The sequence below is a fragment of the Eurytemora carolleeae genome, unplaced genomic scaffold, assembly GCF_000591075.1.
Source record: "Eurytemora carolleeae unplaced genomic scaffold, Eaff_2.0 scaffold592, whole genome shotgun sequence".
Lineage (NCBI taxonomy): Eukaryota > Metazoa > Arthropoda > Copepoda > Calanoida > Temoridae > Eurytemora > Eurytemora carolleeae.
The window spans coordinates 189,717-208,768 of NW_019397035.1; the positions used below are offsets into that span (position 1 = coordinate 189,717).

Here is a 19,052-nt window from a genome sequence, read left to right on the forward strand (position 1 = left end):
GACCCTACAAAATCAAATTTCGCCCCTCCCTCACAAAATTTCTAGTCACGCCACTGAATACCAGGAATGTTAAAAAACTTTTTTCCGTACAATTTTATACTATTTTACAGTTTTACAGTTTATATGAATTTTAGTTTACAAAATACATCTAAAACACTCACTTTTGTTCCTTTTTTACTTCCAGGTTTACAGTGCCACTAGAATTAGATTGATACTAATACATACATAGTATGGATTTAACGGTTCTGTCAATATTCCAGAAAGCTGTGACTTTCGATCACAATTTGTCCTATTAGACATAATATTTTAGCCTTTTTTCTTATATACATTTTTAGCCTTTTTTCTTAAATACATGTTTGTCGTCAAAGTCAAATTCTTTTTGAATGAAAAGTGTAAAACAAACAAATCCATAACTAAAAAAATTTCTCAAATATAAAACCAAAACGCGTGTGATTTCAAGCAGAAGAAAGAGAAGAAACCGAATGCCTCCAACTCTGATTAGTCCGGGGTGATATGCATTTTTACATGCTCACCCTATGTTGGGATTATTCAATACAAATCATATCAATACAACCTGTCCTGGATAGATAGATAGATATATAGATAGAAAGATGGATAGATAGATACAGAGGTATTAACTGAGTAAGGTATGTCTACCAATGCAGTTAGTTTGCTTGGAAAGCCGAAAGTAGATTTCGGAAATTTTAAAATCTCAACCACAACAAAAATGTCTAGAATATTATTTTACAGTTAACTATTGAAAGCAATAAAAAAAGTTTTTTTTGCAATTTTCAAATTTCCGAATTTACCCGCTGCTGGAGTTTCATTATATAACTCGTAACCAGTTGGAATTTGGGTTTCTTCTTTGCCTTATATGCAGATATAGTAAACATGCAGATATAGTAAACATGAAGAAGCAGTACACATATCAGATATAATATTCATGCAGATATAGTAAACTTACAGATGCAGTACACATGTCAGACTGTTTAAGTATTAATACACAATCAGACTGTACAGTGTCAACTAGTAATATCTTTAAAAGTTTTTAAAAATCCCTTTTTAATAATATTTATTGAAGATATTACAACTTATACAATTAATTCAGATAATAATATTCTTAAACGTGATAAATTAAAGAAAATATCAATCATAACATAACCACCAACAAGTGCCACACCCTACGCCACGCCCTAAATGGAGTTTACGCAGAACAGTGAGTACATATTACGCGTTACAGATACGCTAAACTCATATTTTATTGAAAACAATGAATCTTGAAAAAAGGTTTTTTATTAGAAAAAGTGCATTTTTTTATTATTTTAGCTTAAAATGATTTAATTTTGTTTTAAATCTTCAAATTTGTTTAAGAAAATTTTCAAAACAAGTTTATCTACCTAATTGTGTTGAAACAATTAATTGTAATATGAATGGCAACCTGTATTTCAAGTATATATATTTATCTAGTTATGAATATATGAAAATATATAAAATTAGATTTATTTATATACTTTTACATATTTATATATGTAGATATTAATATTTTGCTTTGTTTCTAATTTTAATCAAAGAAAATCATTTTCATGTTTAAAAATTTACCGATAAAACACAAAATCTGCGATTTTATTAGGTTTTTAGTTACAATCTATATAATAAAACTCTTCTCTCGAATATATATATATATTTGAATGTATATTTGTTTATGTATATTTTAGCTATAGAAGGCCAAATGGCTGAAATTTTTCAAGTTTTTTCTTTAATTCTATACGCAACGCTGGGCACTTCAACTAGTGTTAGAAGTAATATTTATTTCCATAGTTTAGATATATAAATTTACAAATATATATATATATCTGTATAATAGATAAGATTGTATACATTTCTTATCTCCCAGAACCCTGACTCTTAACTTTATCAAATAAATCTATTCAATGTTTAAAAACTAGCAGAATTCATAGTTTTAAATATGAAAGATCCGTGGGTTTAAATAATATAGGGATTATAAAATCTGAATTTTTTCTCAAAACGTTTAATTTTTTTAGTGTTTAATAGAGACATCTGTATTTTCTATTGTTCTTGATACAGTATAGCTAGGATTACAGTCATTCAAACATTGCAGTTTTAATATTATTATATATTGATATATATTGTTATATATATATTAAAATTGCTATACATTCATTAAAAAAGTCATTCATGTCTTCATTTGTGCTTCATTTTTAAATATCTCTTCATTTATAAATATTTCAGTTGCAAAGTTTTTGTTTTTATTTTTAAAAGAAGTTATACATTTTAAGCATGGCATAAGCTAAGGTGATCCGTAATAGTTTTTTCTTTTAAAAATATATTTCTTCATTTAGCTATCAAATGTGTATTTGACAAAATATTAGTGAAAAAGGCCAAAATTATGTGAAGCTATCAAAAAAGAAATCCATAGCTCTTTAGATAAATGTTCAATTGGTACCACTTTTAAACCTTCGAAATTTCTTGAGATTTTTCAAATTTTGAAAATTCACAAAAATACTAGAAAATCCACGATTTTAATTTTTGTTTACAAGTGTACAATGAAGAAATATTAGCAGATGTTAATGCATTATAAACAGGTTCAAAGAATGGTTCTGCTTAATTGCAAACGATTTTTAAGCTGTTGTTCGTATATTAAAAAAATAACTTTAGAATAAAAAACATATTTTTCAGATTTATAAAAAACATGGGCTCTAGTCAAATAGTTAGTCAATCCACAGCTGTGATTATATCTAAGGTAAATATTTTTAAAACATTTTTAATTTGAATTAATTGGGTCACATAATTTTCTGACCCAATAGAAATGTAATTCTCAAATGATAAAAAGATATGTATATATATATATATATATATATATATATATATATATAAATATATATGCAATATGAGCTGAAAACTTTAGAATGGTGAATATTGAGATTAATGCTTGATCCTCTCTTTTTCTTAATAACGAGATTAACTTAATCTCGTACTTGTATCCTGAAAAGTGTATAAAATTCAACCAATCAGAGTCGCGTATATGAAGCCGATAAATTTGAAATTTTGCGCGTTATTTAAGATTAAATACAGAAACGGGAGGGTCTCTTTAAATTTCAAAAACCGGTTTTTGATTTTTCTCTACTATATCCAAGAAGAACGATTTAAGAATGTGTCCATTGGATACTCAGAGTCAAATTAAGTAATTGGGATTAAGGATATCTCATTCTGAAGTTTTCAGCTCTGAAGTCATAAAAATCGCATGTCTAGCTTTAGAACATTATTTTTCTCTAAAATTTTATAAAAAGGCTTAAATTTTTTTTAAGTTTAAATGATTTGAAAAACTTATCATAATGCAACAGTTTTAGTTTTAAATCATATAATAGAATTTTCTTTTTTTAGGGTTTATTAATATTTTTCATCGGAGGGGTAACACTTTGGTATCTAGCCACCCCGTATCTGGTGCAACCTCATAAACAATTTAAAATAGACTTGTAAGTATTTAGTTAAAAACTATTCTCTATTATTTTGGTTTGCAGTTTTATAAACTTTTTGGACAGAAATTTTCTCTTTATTGAGAAGGTTCAAAAAGCTCGGGACTAAATATAATCTAAAAAGGCTTGAACCTTCGAGATACAGAGAAAATTTAAGTACATAAACTTTATAGCACGTCGTGCCAAAATAACAGTGTTATAGGTAAAATTATATGAAACGTTTGTTTTCTTGTTTTATTGTCTATTTTTAGAAAAAAAAGCTTTTAAACAAAAAAGAAACAAAAATATAAAGTTAATTTCAAATTTATTTTCATTTTTTTTGGACAGAAATTTTCTCTTCATCCCGAGATGGAGCGCTGTCCTATACTTTATATTATATACAGTTAGAACCAGAAAACTCTTGAATAAGAAGACGACTTTTAAACGCAAGTTATGACTTTAAATAGTCCCATGAACATGAGACACATTAATTGTGCAGTGTTACCAGATCCAATTCACTAGACAAGTGAGTTAATATTTTCTTTGTAACATACATGAAATGCACTTCAGTTTCGCTGCAAAGTCGTCTTCCCATTCGACAGTTTCTGGTTCTTTATAACACGTCTAAAATGAAAGGAATTGATTTGTTGCCACAAACTCAAATGTTCTAAATTCTTTTTCTTTGCAACGTGATGTGGTAAAGCTTTGATATTTCAAACTTAGATTATTTTATCTAACAAATTTCATAGTTTACAATATCAAAGGTTTATGACATTGTGTTGCAAAGATATAAGGATTAAAAATTAGAGCTTGTGACGAAAACTCAGTTCCTTTTCCAAGAAGTACCCATGAGTAATAAATAGTAGTGATCACCTATTTAAAAATTTACAGAAAACACCATTTTTCTCTGAAGAAATCTTTTTATTTTTTCATGTTGTTGTTAAAATTCAGATTCTGTAAAACAGTAAGTTAGGTATATAAAGTAGTAAAATCTATGTTTTTATGTACAATCATAACTCAGGAACCCGTTGTCAGATTTGTCTTAAAATTTTAAAGAACAATGGAAATGTTCTTAATCATGGAGTTTAAAAATGCTATGTTGATTTGGTCGACTAGACTTTAATTTCGGGCAAAGCTGGGTTTCCAATTGAAAGTCATTCAGAAAGAACCGGAATTAACTGACAATCAATCTGACGACTTTACAATCGTCTTTACGGGCATTCATATATCCATCTATTTTTACAAATATGATTGATGAAACGATAATTAGTCCTGTCATTTCCGAAATGTGGGCTGCCAGAGATATACAGAATTTGGTTACATTTTATACAATATTTGATAAAACGAAAATCTAATTTTGAATTAAATAATAAATATCTCCATTGATGAATCTATAGATATAAATGAAAGAGTAAAGTGAAATTAAGTTTATCATGCTGATACATTTTTTTGAACTGAAATTAAAAAAACTTATGTATTAGTGAAAAATATGTCTCTGCACGGAGTAGTGAGAATGACGGCAAGAATAAAATTGAAAATTGGACAAAATGGAGACTTTTTGTAGGTTAGACTTTTTTGAACATTTATTTACTATTTATTATGGATTAAACTCAATATACAGGGTGTCCCACGATACATTACAGTTGGTAAATAGTTTAGAATGTCTTCTTCTATAACTTGTTTAATTGTTTAATACCAAATACAATAATAAAAATATTTTATAGGAGTCATGTTATCGTAAAATTAATTTCAAAGTAAAATATATTTGAGCAAAAGATTTTTTAAACGAAATAAACTGCATAAAGCCTTTACTATCTAATACACTGAATGGAAGACGACATTTAAAACTATTCACCAACTGTCATGTTTCGTGGGAATTCAAGTTTAATGCTAAAATGTTAGACAAAAAGAAAACACATTCAATTTGATTGATTGTCAAGTTGCTAGCGGTAAGACTATTTGCTATAGCATCAAATACGCAAAAGATTTCTTAAATGTCGTCTTCATATCACACATTTTATCTAGAGATGGGCATCGTTTTTGAGAACGCACAACTTTTTCGAGAACGTTCTAAATTTTAGTGAACGATGGTGTCGCTCAGAAAAATAATGAATGATGAACAAACGACTTGAATCGGTTTTTAAACGAACAAAAATAAATTTGAAATCGTGCGAACGATCTTCATTAAACGATCATTTTTTTACTGAACAAACAATTTTTTACGATGGTTTATTATTGAATGAACAATTTAAAAAAAAACTTTTTAAAAAACTAGTTGTTTTTCTGAAACAACGATCGATTTGACTAAACGAACAATTTTATTGAATTATTGTTCATTGAGAAAACTACCGAAATAAATGTAAAATGAACGATAATTTTGCGAACAAACAAAATAATTTTTGAAAAATTGGAAAAAAATAACTAAATGGGTCATTCACAATCAATGAATGGACAAATTAAAGAATGCCGAACAAGCCCATCTTTTATTGTACAGCAAATCCCACATATAAGAATACATAGCAAGAGTACATGAAATGTCGTCTTGAAGATTATTTTTAAATTTACGACAACTGTAAAGCTTACTCATTGATCTGCACAAAAAGGAGTTCCTGCTGAGAATGAGATGTTTGCAGGTTGAAAGGGTTAAAAACGATTTGTGAAAATATATCCAAATGTCATTGTAGAGTCAAAAGTTTTTTGATAATTCTTAAGAACCTGCTTTTTTTAAGTCAAGGTAAATTAATATCAATAGCCCTGAAATATGAAGGACAGCAATCAATATATTGAACTCTTTTTTTCCGCGGCATTTAATTTTAGATATGTTGAGAATACGGCATTATAAGAAAACTCTTGCTATACATATTCATATATCTGGGATTCACTGTATCTATTTTTTATTCTTGTTATTCTAGAAGATGCAGTGAGTAACTACACGGTTTACCCGTTTGACCACCGAGCCGTAGCACTGAAGGTTAATTAATAGTTAATTATTTATTTCCCGCCAAATTATTATCAATTATATATTTCCGCCAAAATATTATTAATTATATATTTCCCGCCAAAATATTATTAATTATATATTTCCCGCCAAAATATTATTAATTATATATTTCCCGCCAAAATATTATTAATTATATATTTCATGCCAAAATATTATTAATTATATATTTCCCGCCAAAATATTAATAATTNAATCTACCTAAGAAACTAGGAAAACAATCTACCTAAGAATAAAGAAACTATAAATATACCTTAGAATAAAGAAACTAATCTACCTAAGAAACTAAGAAACTAATCTACCTAAGAAACTAAGAAATTAATCTACCTAAGAATAAAGAAACTGATCTACCTAAGAAACTAAGAAACAATCTACCTAAGAATAAAGAAACTAATCTACCTAAGAAACTAAGAAACTAATCTACTTAAGAAACTAAGAAAATAATCAACCTAAGAATAAAGAAACTATAAATATACCTAAGAATAAAGAAACTAATCTACCTAAGAAACTAAGAAACAATCTACCTAAGAATAAAGAAACTAATCTACCTAAGAAACTAAGAAACTAATCTACCTAAGAAACTAAGAAACTAATGAATAAAGAAACTGATCTACCTAAGAAACTAAAAAACAATCTACCTAAGAATAAAGAAACTAATCTACTTAAGAATAAAGAAACTAATCTACCCAAGAAACTAAGAAACTAATCTACCTAAGAAACTAAGAAACTAATATACATAAGAATAAAGAAACTGATCTACCTAATAATATAGAAACTAATCTACCTAAGAATAAAGAAATTAATCTACCTAAGAAACTAAGAAACAATCTACCTAAGAATAAAGAAACTAATCTACCTAAGAATAAAGAAACTAATCTACCTAAGAATAAAGAATCTAATCTATCTAAGAAACTAAGAAACTAATCTACCTAAGAATAAAGAAACTGATCTACCTAATAATAAAGAAACTAATCTACCTAAGAATAAAGAAATTAATCTACCTAAAAATAAAGAAACTGATCTACCTAAGAATAAAGACACTAATCTACCCAAGAATAAAAACACTAATCTACCAAAGAATAAAGAAACTAAACTACCTAAGAATAAAGAAACTAATCTACCTACGAACAAGGAAAACTAATCTCCCTAAAAATAAAGAGTTGAATAAAATTAAACAATGGTCGTCCAAAATTGTGATAACAAGTAAAAACTATAAAGTTCATGTTTATGTCGTCTTCAATTTACATTAAAAGCGTGTCTAAGTATTTTTTAATTGGTTCATTGTAAAACTCGGAAAACGTGTTCTGAACATTTTCAGAATTGAGCCAGTTATTAACAATTTCAGATTTCGAAATCTTTATGATGATGACAATGCCTGATTTTCTACGGTACCCTTAAAACCTTTGTCTGATCAATTATGAGGAAGATATTGTCGATTTTTTAGGTTTAAAACTGTGTAATTGGGATATCAAATCAAATCAAATCAAATCAAATCATTTATTAGGCCACAAGTTAACAATATTCATATTAATAAAAATGACTATACAATTACATATATATATTTTGTGGCCGGGGAGCTACAAGATAGCTCAGGCTGTTTACACACGAGCTCCCCTGGTTCAGAAAAATAATGATTAGATTCAAACATTGTGCAATGTGCCTTTATGGAGCACAAAAATGGCGAAGAGTAGCGGCGGTGGCGGTTGGAAAACAGGAGGCGGAAACATGGCGTCAATCTTTACAGTCACAAATACAAAAAGTTTTAGGCTCAATAATGTAGAAGATTGTTCTTGATCAAGAAATATTATTACTACATGTTATTCTAATCAAGATAAGAGATCAAGAATAAGCTGAATATTTCTTCTGACAAGGATACATATATATGATATTCATTATATGTATCAAGTATTAAAAAATATGAACAGATCATATTGCAGTCCATGAAAACCCCAATTTAATCTAAGAAACTAGAGTTGAACAGGTATAGCAAAATAGCCGATTGCATTCAAAGTTCGATAATCTATCCAGAAAATGTTGCTTAAGTTTATATTTAAATTCATTTTTGCTAGCAATACAAGACAAATCTGGGTCAAGTTCATTCCTATATATTTTCCTGCGGGAGAAATGCACTAGTCCGTTTTTAAAGGGAACACACAATTAAAAATAATTTGTTTTCAAAATCATAAACATTGATGTTTAATTCATATTTATTCAGACAACGCTTTTAAGGGTACCGTTGTGAATCAGACAATGACATCTTTGCATGGAGGGTCACATTAAATTACGCAAACATGGTATTAAAAGCAGTACACTGCACTGTAAATGCAGTAAACTGCACAGGACATGCATTACACTGCACAGTAAATGCAGTACACTGCACAGTACATGCATTAAACTGCACAGAGCATGCAGTACACTATACAGTACATGCATTACACTGCACAGTACATGCCGTACACTGCACAGTGCACAGGACATGCAGTACACTACACAGTGCACAGGACATGCAGTACACTGCACAGTACATGCAGACCACTGCACAGTACATGTAGACCACTGCACAGTACATTCAGACCACTGCATAGTACATGCAGTACACTGCACAGTACATTCAGACCACTGCACAGTACATGCAGACCACTGCACAGTACGTGCAGACCACTGCACAGTACATGCAGTACACTTCACAGTACATGTAGTACCCTGAACAGTACAAGCAGACCACAGCACAGTACATGCAAACAAATTTTGCACACTGCACAGTACATGCAGACCACTGCACAGTACATGCAGACCACTGCACAGTACATGTAGTACACTGAACAGTACATGCAGACCACTGCACAGTACATGCAGACCAATTTTGCACACTGCACAGTACATGCAGACCAACTTTGGACACTGCACAGTACATGTAGACCGAGTCCACTTTATGATATGATTTTTAAGCAACTGAACCGTTACCATTATTTGAAACGACATTAAATGTACATTAATTGCTAAAATGACGTCTTCGATCATATTCGACAGTATTTATTGTGCTCACTGTATAAGCTCATTTAGCCACATCAAATGACCTGGCATAGCCGCAGCGCCAAATTATCTCTTCATTTTATCTTAGGATATTTAATCTTGGTTTAGGATATTTCATTTAATTTTAGCATGTTTTATTTTATTTCAGGATGAAAAACTGATGCTAAATCTGGAGTGGAGACAGCATTACAAATCTTTTATATCAAAGTAATTTATTCATTCATTCATTCGTTTATTTATTTATTGATCTTACTTTTTTCTATTTTACTTTGACATTATTTTTAATGAATTAGCCCACGATTTTAAAGTTTAGACACGGGTTTTAATTCGTGCGATCCATATTTTAGGCTACAATTTAGACCAACTGAAAAAATCATCTGACGACAGGTTGTGTCACGCGATCGTCAACCGCCAGCCCTAAGACTCGACTTATGGAGCCCTAAGACTCGACTTATGGAGTTAGGCCCGGTCAAAATAATACTACCCTTGGTTGGTTTTAGTGTAGAATTAGTCTCAATGTTGAATCATATTCGAAGAAATCCCGAAATTTGCAAATTCTAACCATGGAAACCCAACTCTATATGGAAAAGGGGAGGAACAATTCGACATTTTGTGACACCAAATTTTGTACAGGCTGTGTTTGGTCCTAAAAATTGAGACTGAAATTTTGGGTGCAGACTCTTATTATGATAACCTACAGTGTTCACCAGAAAACTGTAAAATAGGAAGACGACATTTAAGGAATACTGAAATGCATTTGATGCTGTTACAAAGCAAATATAGCATTACTAATAAATTATTCATTCACTTATTAAGTGAAATGGGTTTTACACTGCACTATTGCTATGTCTCGTGCTCAATTAACTATTTAAAGTCATAACTTGAGTTTTAAAGTCGACTTCTTATTTCAGAGTTTTCTGGTTATTACCGTACATAAAACACGAAAATTTGAGATTGAAGGTCATTGACCTCCATTTTGACCTCCACGAGTTCAGAAAATACGGGAAAATACCATGTTTTTCACTCTAATTTAATTATTATAACTAATCAATAGCCGACCTCCGTTTTGACCTCCCGGCCCTTTGATAATAACCTCCAAAACTGGTCAAAATATTATATTATTGAAAATAAGTCATGTAAGCTATCAAATCATAGGTTTTTGGTGTTCCAATTCCATTCTGATACTACTTTCTGACCTTAGATGATCCTGGAGGTTGTTGACCTTTAAAACGTGCTTATACTCTGGAGTCAAAATATGAAATTAATAAAAATAAGTCATGTGAGGTATCAAATCATTGGTATTTGGGTGTTCCGATTCCATTCTGATACCCTTTTTGACCTCAGATGATCCTAGAGGCATTTGACCTCCAGATATCAATGACCACTGCAAAGGTTAAAATATGAAATCAATAAAAATAAGACATATATGTGTATGTAGATGACCGCAATTAGAGCAGTATGCAAATTTTCAGCCTTCTATCTCAATTATTAGGACCAAACGCAGCTTGTACAAAATTTGGGGTCACTAAGTGTCAAATTGGCCCCCCTCCTCCTTAGATGCAACTTATCCCAAACCTCATGTCTTATAAAATACTCAAGGATAGCTTCGGTCAGTTTTCAAATTGTGGGCTCAGATTAACACTAAGTACTAAAAGTCCATCAAATCTGAGCTGAAAACTTTAAGATGAGATATCCATAATCCCAATTACTTAATCTCGAGTATCCAATGGACACACTTTTCATTTTCTTCTTAAACCGTTCTTTCTTGGATAAAGTAAAAAATAATAATAAAAAAACGTTTCTGTTAATCTTAAATGGCGCGCAAAATTTCAAATTTTTCGGCTTCTTATACAAAACTCTGATTGGTTAAATTTTTACATGCAATATTGAGATTTTTTATCATAGTTTATTATCATTTATTACTTATTATTTTATTTCTCAAAGGATTGCAGACGTTAAAAACAGAAACTGTCAAAATTTTAAACGTTTTTAACTAGTTTTTTTGACTTATATAGTATTTTAATCACTTTCATTCCAATTATGATCAAATATTTAGATTTCAATGACACTGATCAAAATTCTAATTTAATTTAAACATTGCAGGGTAGAATCAAGTCTTCACGTGGAAAGTGCATTGCCCTGGTACAGCAGATTCGGTCTTTACAATCATTTTTATACTGAGTCAATTCCTGGTGGGGGTATACGCTTCATGCCCAGGTAAATATATTCCTGGCGGGGATATATAGGCTTCATACCAGGGTAAATATATTCCTGGTGGGGTATATGTTTGTATATTCCTTGTGGAGGTATACACTTCATGTCCAAGTATATTCTTGAAGGGGGCTTCATGCCCAGGTAAATATATTCCAGTTGGGGGTATGTGCTTAATGCACAGGTAAATTCCTGGTTGGGGTGCTTCATGTCTAGGCATGAAAAGTTCTGATTTGCATTGATTTAGGATTAAACTATGATTTTACTGATAAGTTGATTGATTGATTTACTGTTTAGATTTATGTTTGGAGTTCCTCACCCTGTACTTGAGGATATGTACGGGGGAGCAGATAATATACCTATCACGGGGATGCTAACAGGTTTCCTTTCATATATTTAAAGTAGTAATATCTGTTTGTTTGTCTGATCATAACTCAGAAACCCCTTGACTTGTTTGCCTCAAATTATAATTGGGAAACTTAGTAGAACAATGGAAATGTTTTGAGCATATGGGTAGTCACTTGAAAACTTGAAGGAAAAAATAACAAGAATTTGTTTGATAAATGTTTTAAACAAATCTAAATATGTTTAGAAAGTGCTGGAGCTGACAGGCTGGTTATTCAGTGCTTTATGAATATTGTAACTCTAGCTGTCGTCTTCCTTCTCTACATCAATAATCCGCCAAAAGATTCAAAAGATTCCGCAAAAATAGATTGATTGATTGACTACAAACAAAAATCCTTAAAATTTAGAGAAAATGAGCTTAAATGTAATATTATCATCCCTGCAATCGTAAATGATACTAAAATGAAATTACTATGCAATAAATTGTGATTTTGAACGCCATTATTGTTATTTTATGCTGCCTTTTTTAAAATGTCGTTTGCTCATTTCAATCTTTTTTATCATATAAAGTATCTATCTAAGTATTAATGACTTTGAAAATTTAAACAAAATTTTGAATACCAAAGTTTAATGATTTTTAACATTTTGAAAAATGCAATGTCTGGGTATAATCTGTTATTTTTATTTTTATTGTATGTAAAAAGACTAAATAAATATTAATTATGAAATGTAAGATTTTCTTTAAACCATGGGGTTTATCATACTGCAGGTGTACTTCACATATTTATGCTATATGACCTTTGGGGCCCTGGAATATCATTATATAGAAAATCTAAAATTAATGTTAAAAGAAATCTAAATTATGAAATAGGCTGGTTTCATAATTGACCAATGATCATTTCACATAGAACTATGCCTTTTACTTAACAAACGATGATTTTCCGTTTTAACTGTTAATCAAATGATGTTTTTTATTCACCTAATTCATTATAAAGTTTATTTAACAGCTTTAATAAATTCGAAATTGAAATTAATAGTGTAGGGAACATACTGTATTGATGTACTCTACTGCATATAATTTGTGAACATTTGCATGATTTGTACACTTTGAACTCCCTTTCAGGCTGAAAGGGGCTGAAAAAATTCATACCGAGAGATTCTCTAAATTCCCCTCTAATATATATTCTATTCTCTATGGCTGGGGTACTTGAAAACCAGGATACGCAAGGGGGGGGGGTAATTTGACCCCCCCCCCTCTTAACCCCATGTTTTATGTCCAAATATGACAAATGATACATCATTAGAAAGCTCTTGTGCTCTACTTTTAAAATCTGGAAACAAATTTGTGCAAAAAATGAATTTTTTGGCAAAATCCAGTTTTACAGTGAAAATGTTTGCAAACTAAATTTGTCCAAAAACAGATAAATTATACATTTTTTAAAGGCCCTTTGACCATGCTATTTCAAATATGCAAAAAGTTTTTCAAAATTTTAAATAACCTGATGTGTAATTCAGAAAATTTAACTGAAAGTGTGTCAAAACAAAGATTTAGTTTGTTACAGGAAAAAGCAGTTTTTTAGGCAGTGTGCCTGAGGACTCATGCAGTTAGTATAAAAGCCTGGTTTTAGGCCTAAAGGGAGGGCTTTGGGTATTTAGGAAAAGTCAGAAAATGTCAACAGCCTCAGACCAATACTTTTTGAGTTATGTAAAATAAAAATGCAGTGGGGCGTACAATTGACCCCCCCCCCCTCAGCAGGAATAGGGTTAAAGGGTTAAAGGCTTTGAACCTTCCTATACTTCCTTCCAGCATTCAAAAAACAAAACAAAAACAAAAATCCGTTAGATTACACTTTCAAAAGTGAAATAATTTCAAGGTGAAAGTGGTATGGGATAAAAGTTAACTCAACTAAATTAAAAGAAATATGATAATTTGTAATCATCTTACAGTGCGACCCATTCAACAGTGGAATGCAAAGACGACTGTTATACTGTTAGAAGCCCAGCAAAACACAGCAATTGTGCAGTGTACACAGACACATTTAACTTAATTGTGCAGTGTACACAGACACATTTAACTTAATTGTGCAGTGAACACAGACACATTTAACTTAATTGTGCAGTGAACACAGACACATTTAACTTAATTGTGCAGTGTACACAGACACATTTAACTTAATTGTGCAGTGAACACAGACACATTTAACTTAATTGTGCAGTGAACACAGACACATTTAACTTAATTGTGCAGTGTACACAGACACATTTAACTTAATTGTGCAGTGAACACATACACATTTAACTTAATTGTGCAGTGAACACAGACACATTTAACTTAATCGTGCAGTGTACACAGACACATTTAACTTAATTGTGCAGTGTACACAGACACATTTAACTTAATTGTGCAGTGAACACAGACACATTTAACTTAATTGTGCAGTGTACATAGGCACATTTAAATTAATTGTGCAGTGTACACAGACATATTTAACTTAATTGTTCAGTTTACACAGACACATTAACTTAATTGTGCAGTGTACACAGACACATTTAACTTAATTGTGCAGTGAACACAGACACAATTAACTTAATAGTGCAGTGTACACAAACACATTTAACTTAATTGTGCAGTGATCAAAGACACATTTAACTTAATTGTGCAGTGTACACAGGCACATTTAACTTAATTGTGCATGTAAACCATTTGCTTTCTAACAAACAAACAAACAAACAAAAACAGTTGAGATAGGGAAGAAAGGGGGGGAACAAAAACTCCCCCCATAAAATAAACTCTAGCAGACATAATAATATTATTGGCTTTTGAACTTAGGTATTACAATGCTAATTCATAACAAAGACGATATTGAATTCGTCACTGAATTCGCATGTTTTTTGGGACACCCTGTACTTGGATTTCTAGGAGTCTACACATGAATATATCTAAACATATAAAGATACAGTATCCTGTATTCCAGTATTTAAAACATCATAAATATATATATACTAGCCTTAGAGGGCGCTTCCGCGCCCATCTTCTAAATTAATTGTGAACATGTTCTCTTTGTGTACATCGTAAAACAAAACAAAAATAATTCGCGGATTTTCACAAAAAATTTCGTGGATTTTCAAAATTTTAAAAAATTTAATGAAGATCGAATTTTGATGGAGACAAATATTTGAAATTTTGATCATTCATAAACCTTCCCTGTGGTCACGTGATGTCCCACAAAAATTTGGGCCCGATCGGTTCAGCCGTTTTTACCTTTATTGGTTACAAACAAACAAACAAACAAAAAACAAAAACAAAAAACAAACAGACAGACAAGCCAAGTTTATATATAGATGTTAAGTTTCCTGTATTTCGGTATCTAATAATCTAAACATAAAATTTACAGGTTTACACAATGTGACAATATATTTTCTAATCATAACCGCCAACTGTTTTACATCCATGAAAAAATATTCTTTGAAGCTTTTCTGAGTTTTTTTTATTATTTATTTCATAAATAATTTTTTAAATGATGATATGATAATTTTTTTATAGGTTCTTAATTTATATTCCTGTAATTTCCATCTATATATTGATTAACAGTACATGTATCCTCTACAGTAGAGGAGGATTTCTTCCTTGATGAAACTATCTGTTCTTTTATCTCAAACTCTTCTATATTTAATTCTTCTTTGATAGACTCTGCCATTCTTTCTGAAGAAAAAATACCAGTTTAAAATACAAAAATTTACAACTTAAAATATCAAAAGACCATCAATAATGTTTTAATTAGTGCTATAAGGATCCGCAATATTTAGACTTCCTGGGATCAGGATCCAGATCCGCAAAAATATGCCGATCCACGGATCCGGATCCAAGGGGCATATTTTTCCATTTTTTTCAATGCAGATCCAGGATTCGGATCCGGATCTGCATCAAAATCAAATGGATCCTTAGCACTGGTTTTTATAATAACAAAAAAGATTTTAGTATAAAGTGTATAAAGACAACGATGCAATATACAGAATTGTTCAAAACATAAATTTCTTTGGATTAAATTGATTTTAAAAGCAGCTAAAAATATCTGATTTTTGTGAAATGAATATTTTAACAAAAGTGAATAAAAAATATTTCAAGGTTAAAATATGAATAACAAACAATTCATTGCAGAGTTTAGATAATCTCTTAAGTTGTATTGTAAACCCACCAAGGATGTAGAACCATAGCCTAGTTCATTCAACCCAAGTTTGAGAACTGGACAAACAAATAATATTGATTGTATTTAACCCGTTACTACTGGAGCTGGTAAATTTTATAGACTAGCTTAAGTGCCTGGCGTTGTCCGTGGAATTTTTAAAAAATCGAATTTTGAAAAAAAAATTTTAATTTAAAAAAGAAATTTTAATTTTTTTAGCCTACTTTACCCAAAGGGTACCCATGGATTAACAAATAAATTTACAAAAATATATATTTGAGCAAAGAGGATGAATAAAAAATCAGGATTAACGATGTTTTGGATTTTAAAATGCTTTGAATTTTAGGCATAAATTAAATGTAATAAAAAAAATATTTTTCGAATACTGATAAAAAAAATTAGCAAACCAATTTTTTTGAAGTTAATATTTTTAAAAATTGTTGGAAAAATCTTAATTTTATTGTTGTTCAAAATTTCCTAATGATTCATCAAAAATTAAATGAGATATAACAAAAATCAGGAATAAACGTTAAGTGGAAATATGGAGTAAATGTTATTAGAGACTATACATTAGAATTCTTATGATTTAAAGATTGCAATTAATCAGCTTACATTTTTTTCCAAAGCAAACAAAAATGGTTAAATTTTCTCTGAAGCATCGATAATCCCGTTTTTTAGACTCACCCTGTATAGACAAACTTTGCTTGTTTGTTTGTTTGTACTCAATAAAGGCTGAACCAATCAGGTCCGCATTTTATGAGGGACCTCAAATGACCACAGGTATAAACATGATAAACAGAATGAAATGCTTGTGTTATTGCTTGATAATTTTTTAAGTGAAAATACTGCAGATAAAGCAAAACTTACAATTTATAATCAAAATGGGCGTTAAGTTTCTAATATTATTTTATAGCCATCTAATCGAAAAGCTAATGCAGGATAGCAGATTTCTAAATATTAGCAAATATTTGCAAATCCGGCTACAACTCCCTCTCCCCCTCATTTTGAACTTAACAGTAAATAGTTGAAACTACAAACACTATTAATTATCAGAGGCGCAATGAAGAGAGCGGTCGATCACAGCTCCAGTAGCTCCGAGAGGAGAATTAGCTCCATCTATGATTCCAGGATTAACTTCGGTTGATCCTCAGTTTGTATTTTAATAATAATGTAAAATAAATGTTTGTGCAAAGTTAGTGCTTTAATCGATTCCATCTGGCTTGTTATATTGAGTTTCTCTTTGTAAAGTTGCCTTTATTGGGTTCTTTATACTTGAGTTTCTATTAAGTTTATAGTATGCTTATATTTAATATGTTTTTTTTCAGAATACTTCTGTCAAATGCAATATTATTACATTGAGAACAAGAATGTCTCACTCCTTCATGCTTAATTTCAACATGAATCTTCAATTTTCCTGCTGTAGTTGCGGCATTCTCACATTGAGTGCAAGGAAATCTTAATCCTTTATGTTTACTTTCAACACGTCTCTTCAGATCTCTTGCTGTAGCTGCGGCATACTCACAATGCGAACATGGATATTTCACTAATTTGTGTTCAATTTCAACATGTATCTTAAGGTTATCTACTTGAGATGCAACATAATCACATTGAGAACATGTATAAATCACTCCTTCACGTGTATTTCTAACATGTCGTCTTAGAGCACTTGCTGTAGTTGCAGCATGCTCACATTCAGGACAAGGATATCTATCTCCTTCATGTTTTCTTTCAACATGAATTTTCAGATGATCGTTGCTCGAGTTGAGGCATAGTCGCATTGAGAACAAGGACATCTTACTCCTTTGTGTTTACTTTCAACATGAATTTTCAGAGCACCTGCTTGAGATGCAACATAATCACTGAGAACATGTATATCTCATTCCTTCATGTTTATTTCTAACATGTCGTGTTAGATCACTTGCTGTAGTTGCAGCATGCTCACATTCAGGGCAAGGATATCTTACTCATTCATGTTTACTTTCAATATGTCTTTTCAGATGAGATGCTCGAGTTGGAGCATAGTCGCATTGATAACAGGGATATCTCACTCCTTCATGTTTATATTCTACATGTCTTTTCAGATGGGTTGCTTTAGTTGCGGCATAGTCGCATTGAGAACAAGGATATCGCACTCCTTTGTGTATACTTTCAACATGTTTTTTTTAGAGCAGCTGCTGTAGTTGCAGCATACTCACATTGCAAACATGGATATCTTACTCCTTCATGTTTATTTTCTAAATGTTTCTTCAAAGTACCTGATGTAGTTGCAGCATAATTGCATTGAGAACAAGCATATCTCACTCCTTTATGTTTATTTCTAACATGTCGTGTTAGATCACTTGCTGTAGTTGCAGCATGCTCACATTCAAGGCAAGGATATCTTACTCCTATGTGTTTAATTTCTTCGTGGATCTTTAGACGCCATGTTGTTGATGCAAAATATTCGCATCGAGAACATGAATATCTGTGTTTACTCTTCCTGATTCTTTTTGGTTCAGATTGAAGAGGATCAAATTCGTAAACCAGGTTTTCTTCTGAATAGTTAATTAGTTATTTCTACTTTCTTTTATTACTATTAAAGTTTATTGTAAATTTGCGTATGTATAAAATACAATATATCCATGTGTTTCCTCACAAAAAAAAACTCAATTTAAAAAAAGGAATTTTGAATTTTTTTTAGTCTTTTTTACCCCAAGGGTATACATTGGTTTCCTCATAAATGGTTCAACCAATTTGGTTTAGCCATATGGCCAGCTATATCTAACATAAATATATATATATATATATATATATATATATAGAAAGATA

The 19,052-nt window shown here is 30.6% G+C and overlaps 2 protein-coding genes across 2 annotated transcripts in view; one reads left to right on the forward strand and one right to left on the reverse strand.

The window, feature by feature from the left end:
- The first annotated feature begins 2,698 nt into the window (after positions 1-2,698).
- On the forward strand, positions 2,699-12,453 carry LOC111711310 (uncharacterized). Its single transcript, XM_023485643.1, has 8 exons — positions 2,699-2,761; positions 3,403-3,494; positions 4,955-5,037; positions 6,386-6,444; positions 9,653-9,711; positions 11,608-11,721; positions 12,013-12,095; positions 12,308-12,453. Exons 1-8 carry the CDS (start codon positions 2,711-2,713, stop codon positions 12,430-12,432), a joined length of 666 nt encoding a protein of 221 aa, XP_023341411.1. The 5' UTR covers positions 2,699-2,710; the 3' UTR covers positions 12,433-12,453.
- Positions 12,454-17,475: 5,022 nt separating this feature from the next.
- LOC111711300 (transcriptional repressor CTCFL) overlaps positions 17,476-19,052 on the reverse strand; it is a 4,640-nt gene continuing 3,063 nt past the window's right edge. The window contains exon 3 of the mRNA XM_023485625.1: positions 17,476-18,778. Coding sequence (XP_023341393.1) covers positions 18,393-18,778 — 386 coding nt within the window. The 3' untranslated portion in view covers positions 17,476-18,392. The remainder of the gene's footprint in view (positions 18,779-19,052) is intronic.

Excerpts from the sequence above, each read along its gene's own strand:
- LOC111711310 (XM_023485643.1), top strand. The coding sequence starts at position 2,711 with ATGGGCTCTAGTCAAATAGTTAGTCAATCCACAGCTGTGATTATATCT. Across the intron at positions 6,445-9,652 it reads ACCGAGCCGTAGCACTGAAG|GATGAAAAACTGATGCTAAA; the intron begins GTTAATTAATAG and ends ATTTTATTTCAG. Across the intron at positions 11,722-12,012 it reads GGTATACGCTTCATGCCCAG|ATTTATGTTTGGAGTTCCTC; the intron begins GTAAATATATTC and ends TTTACTGTTTAG.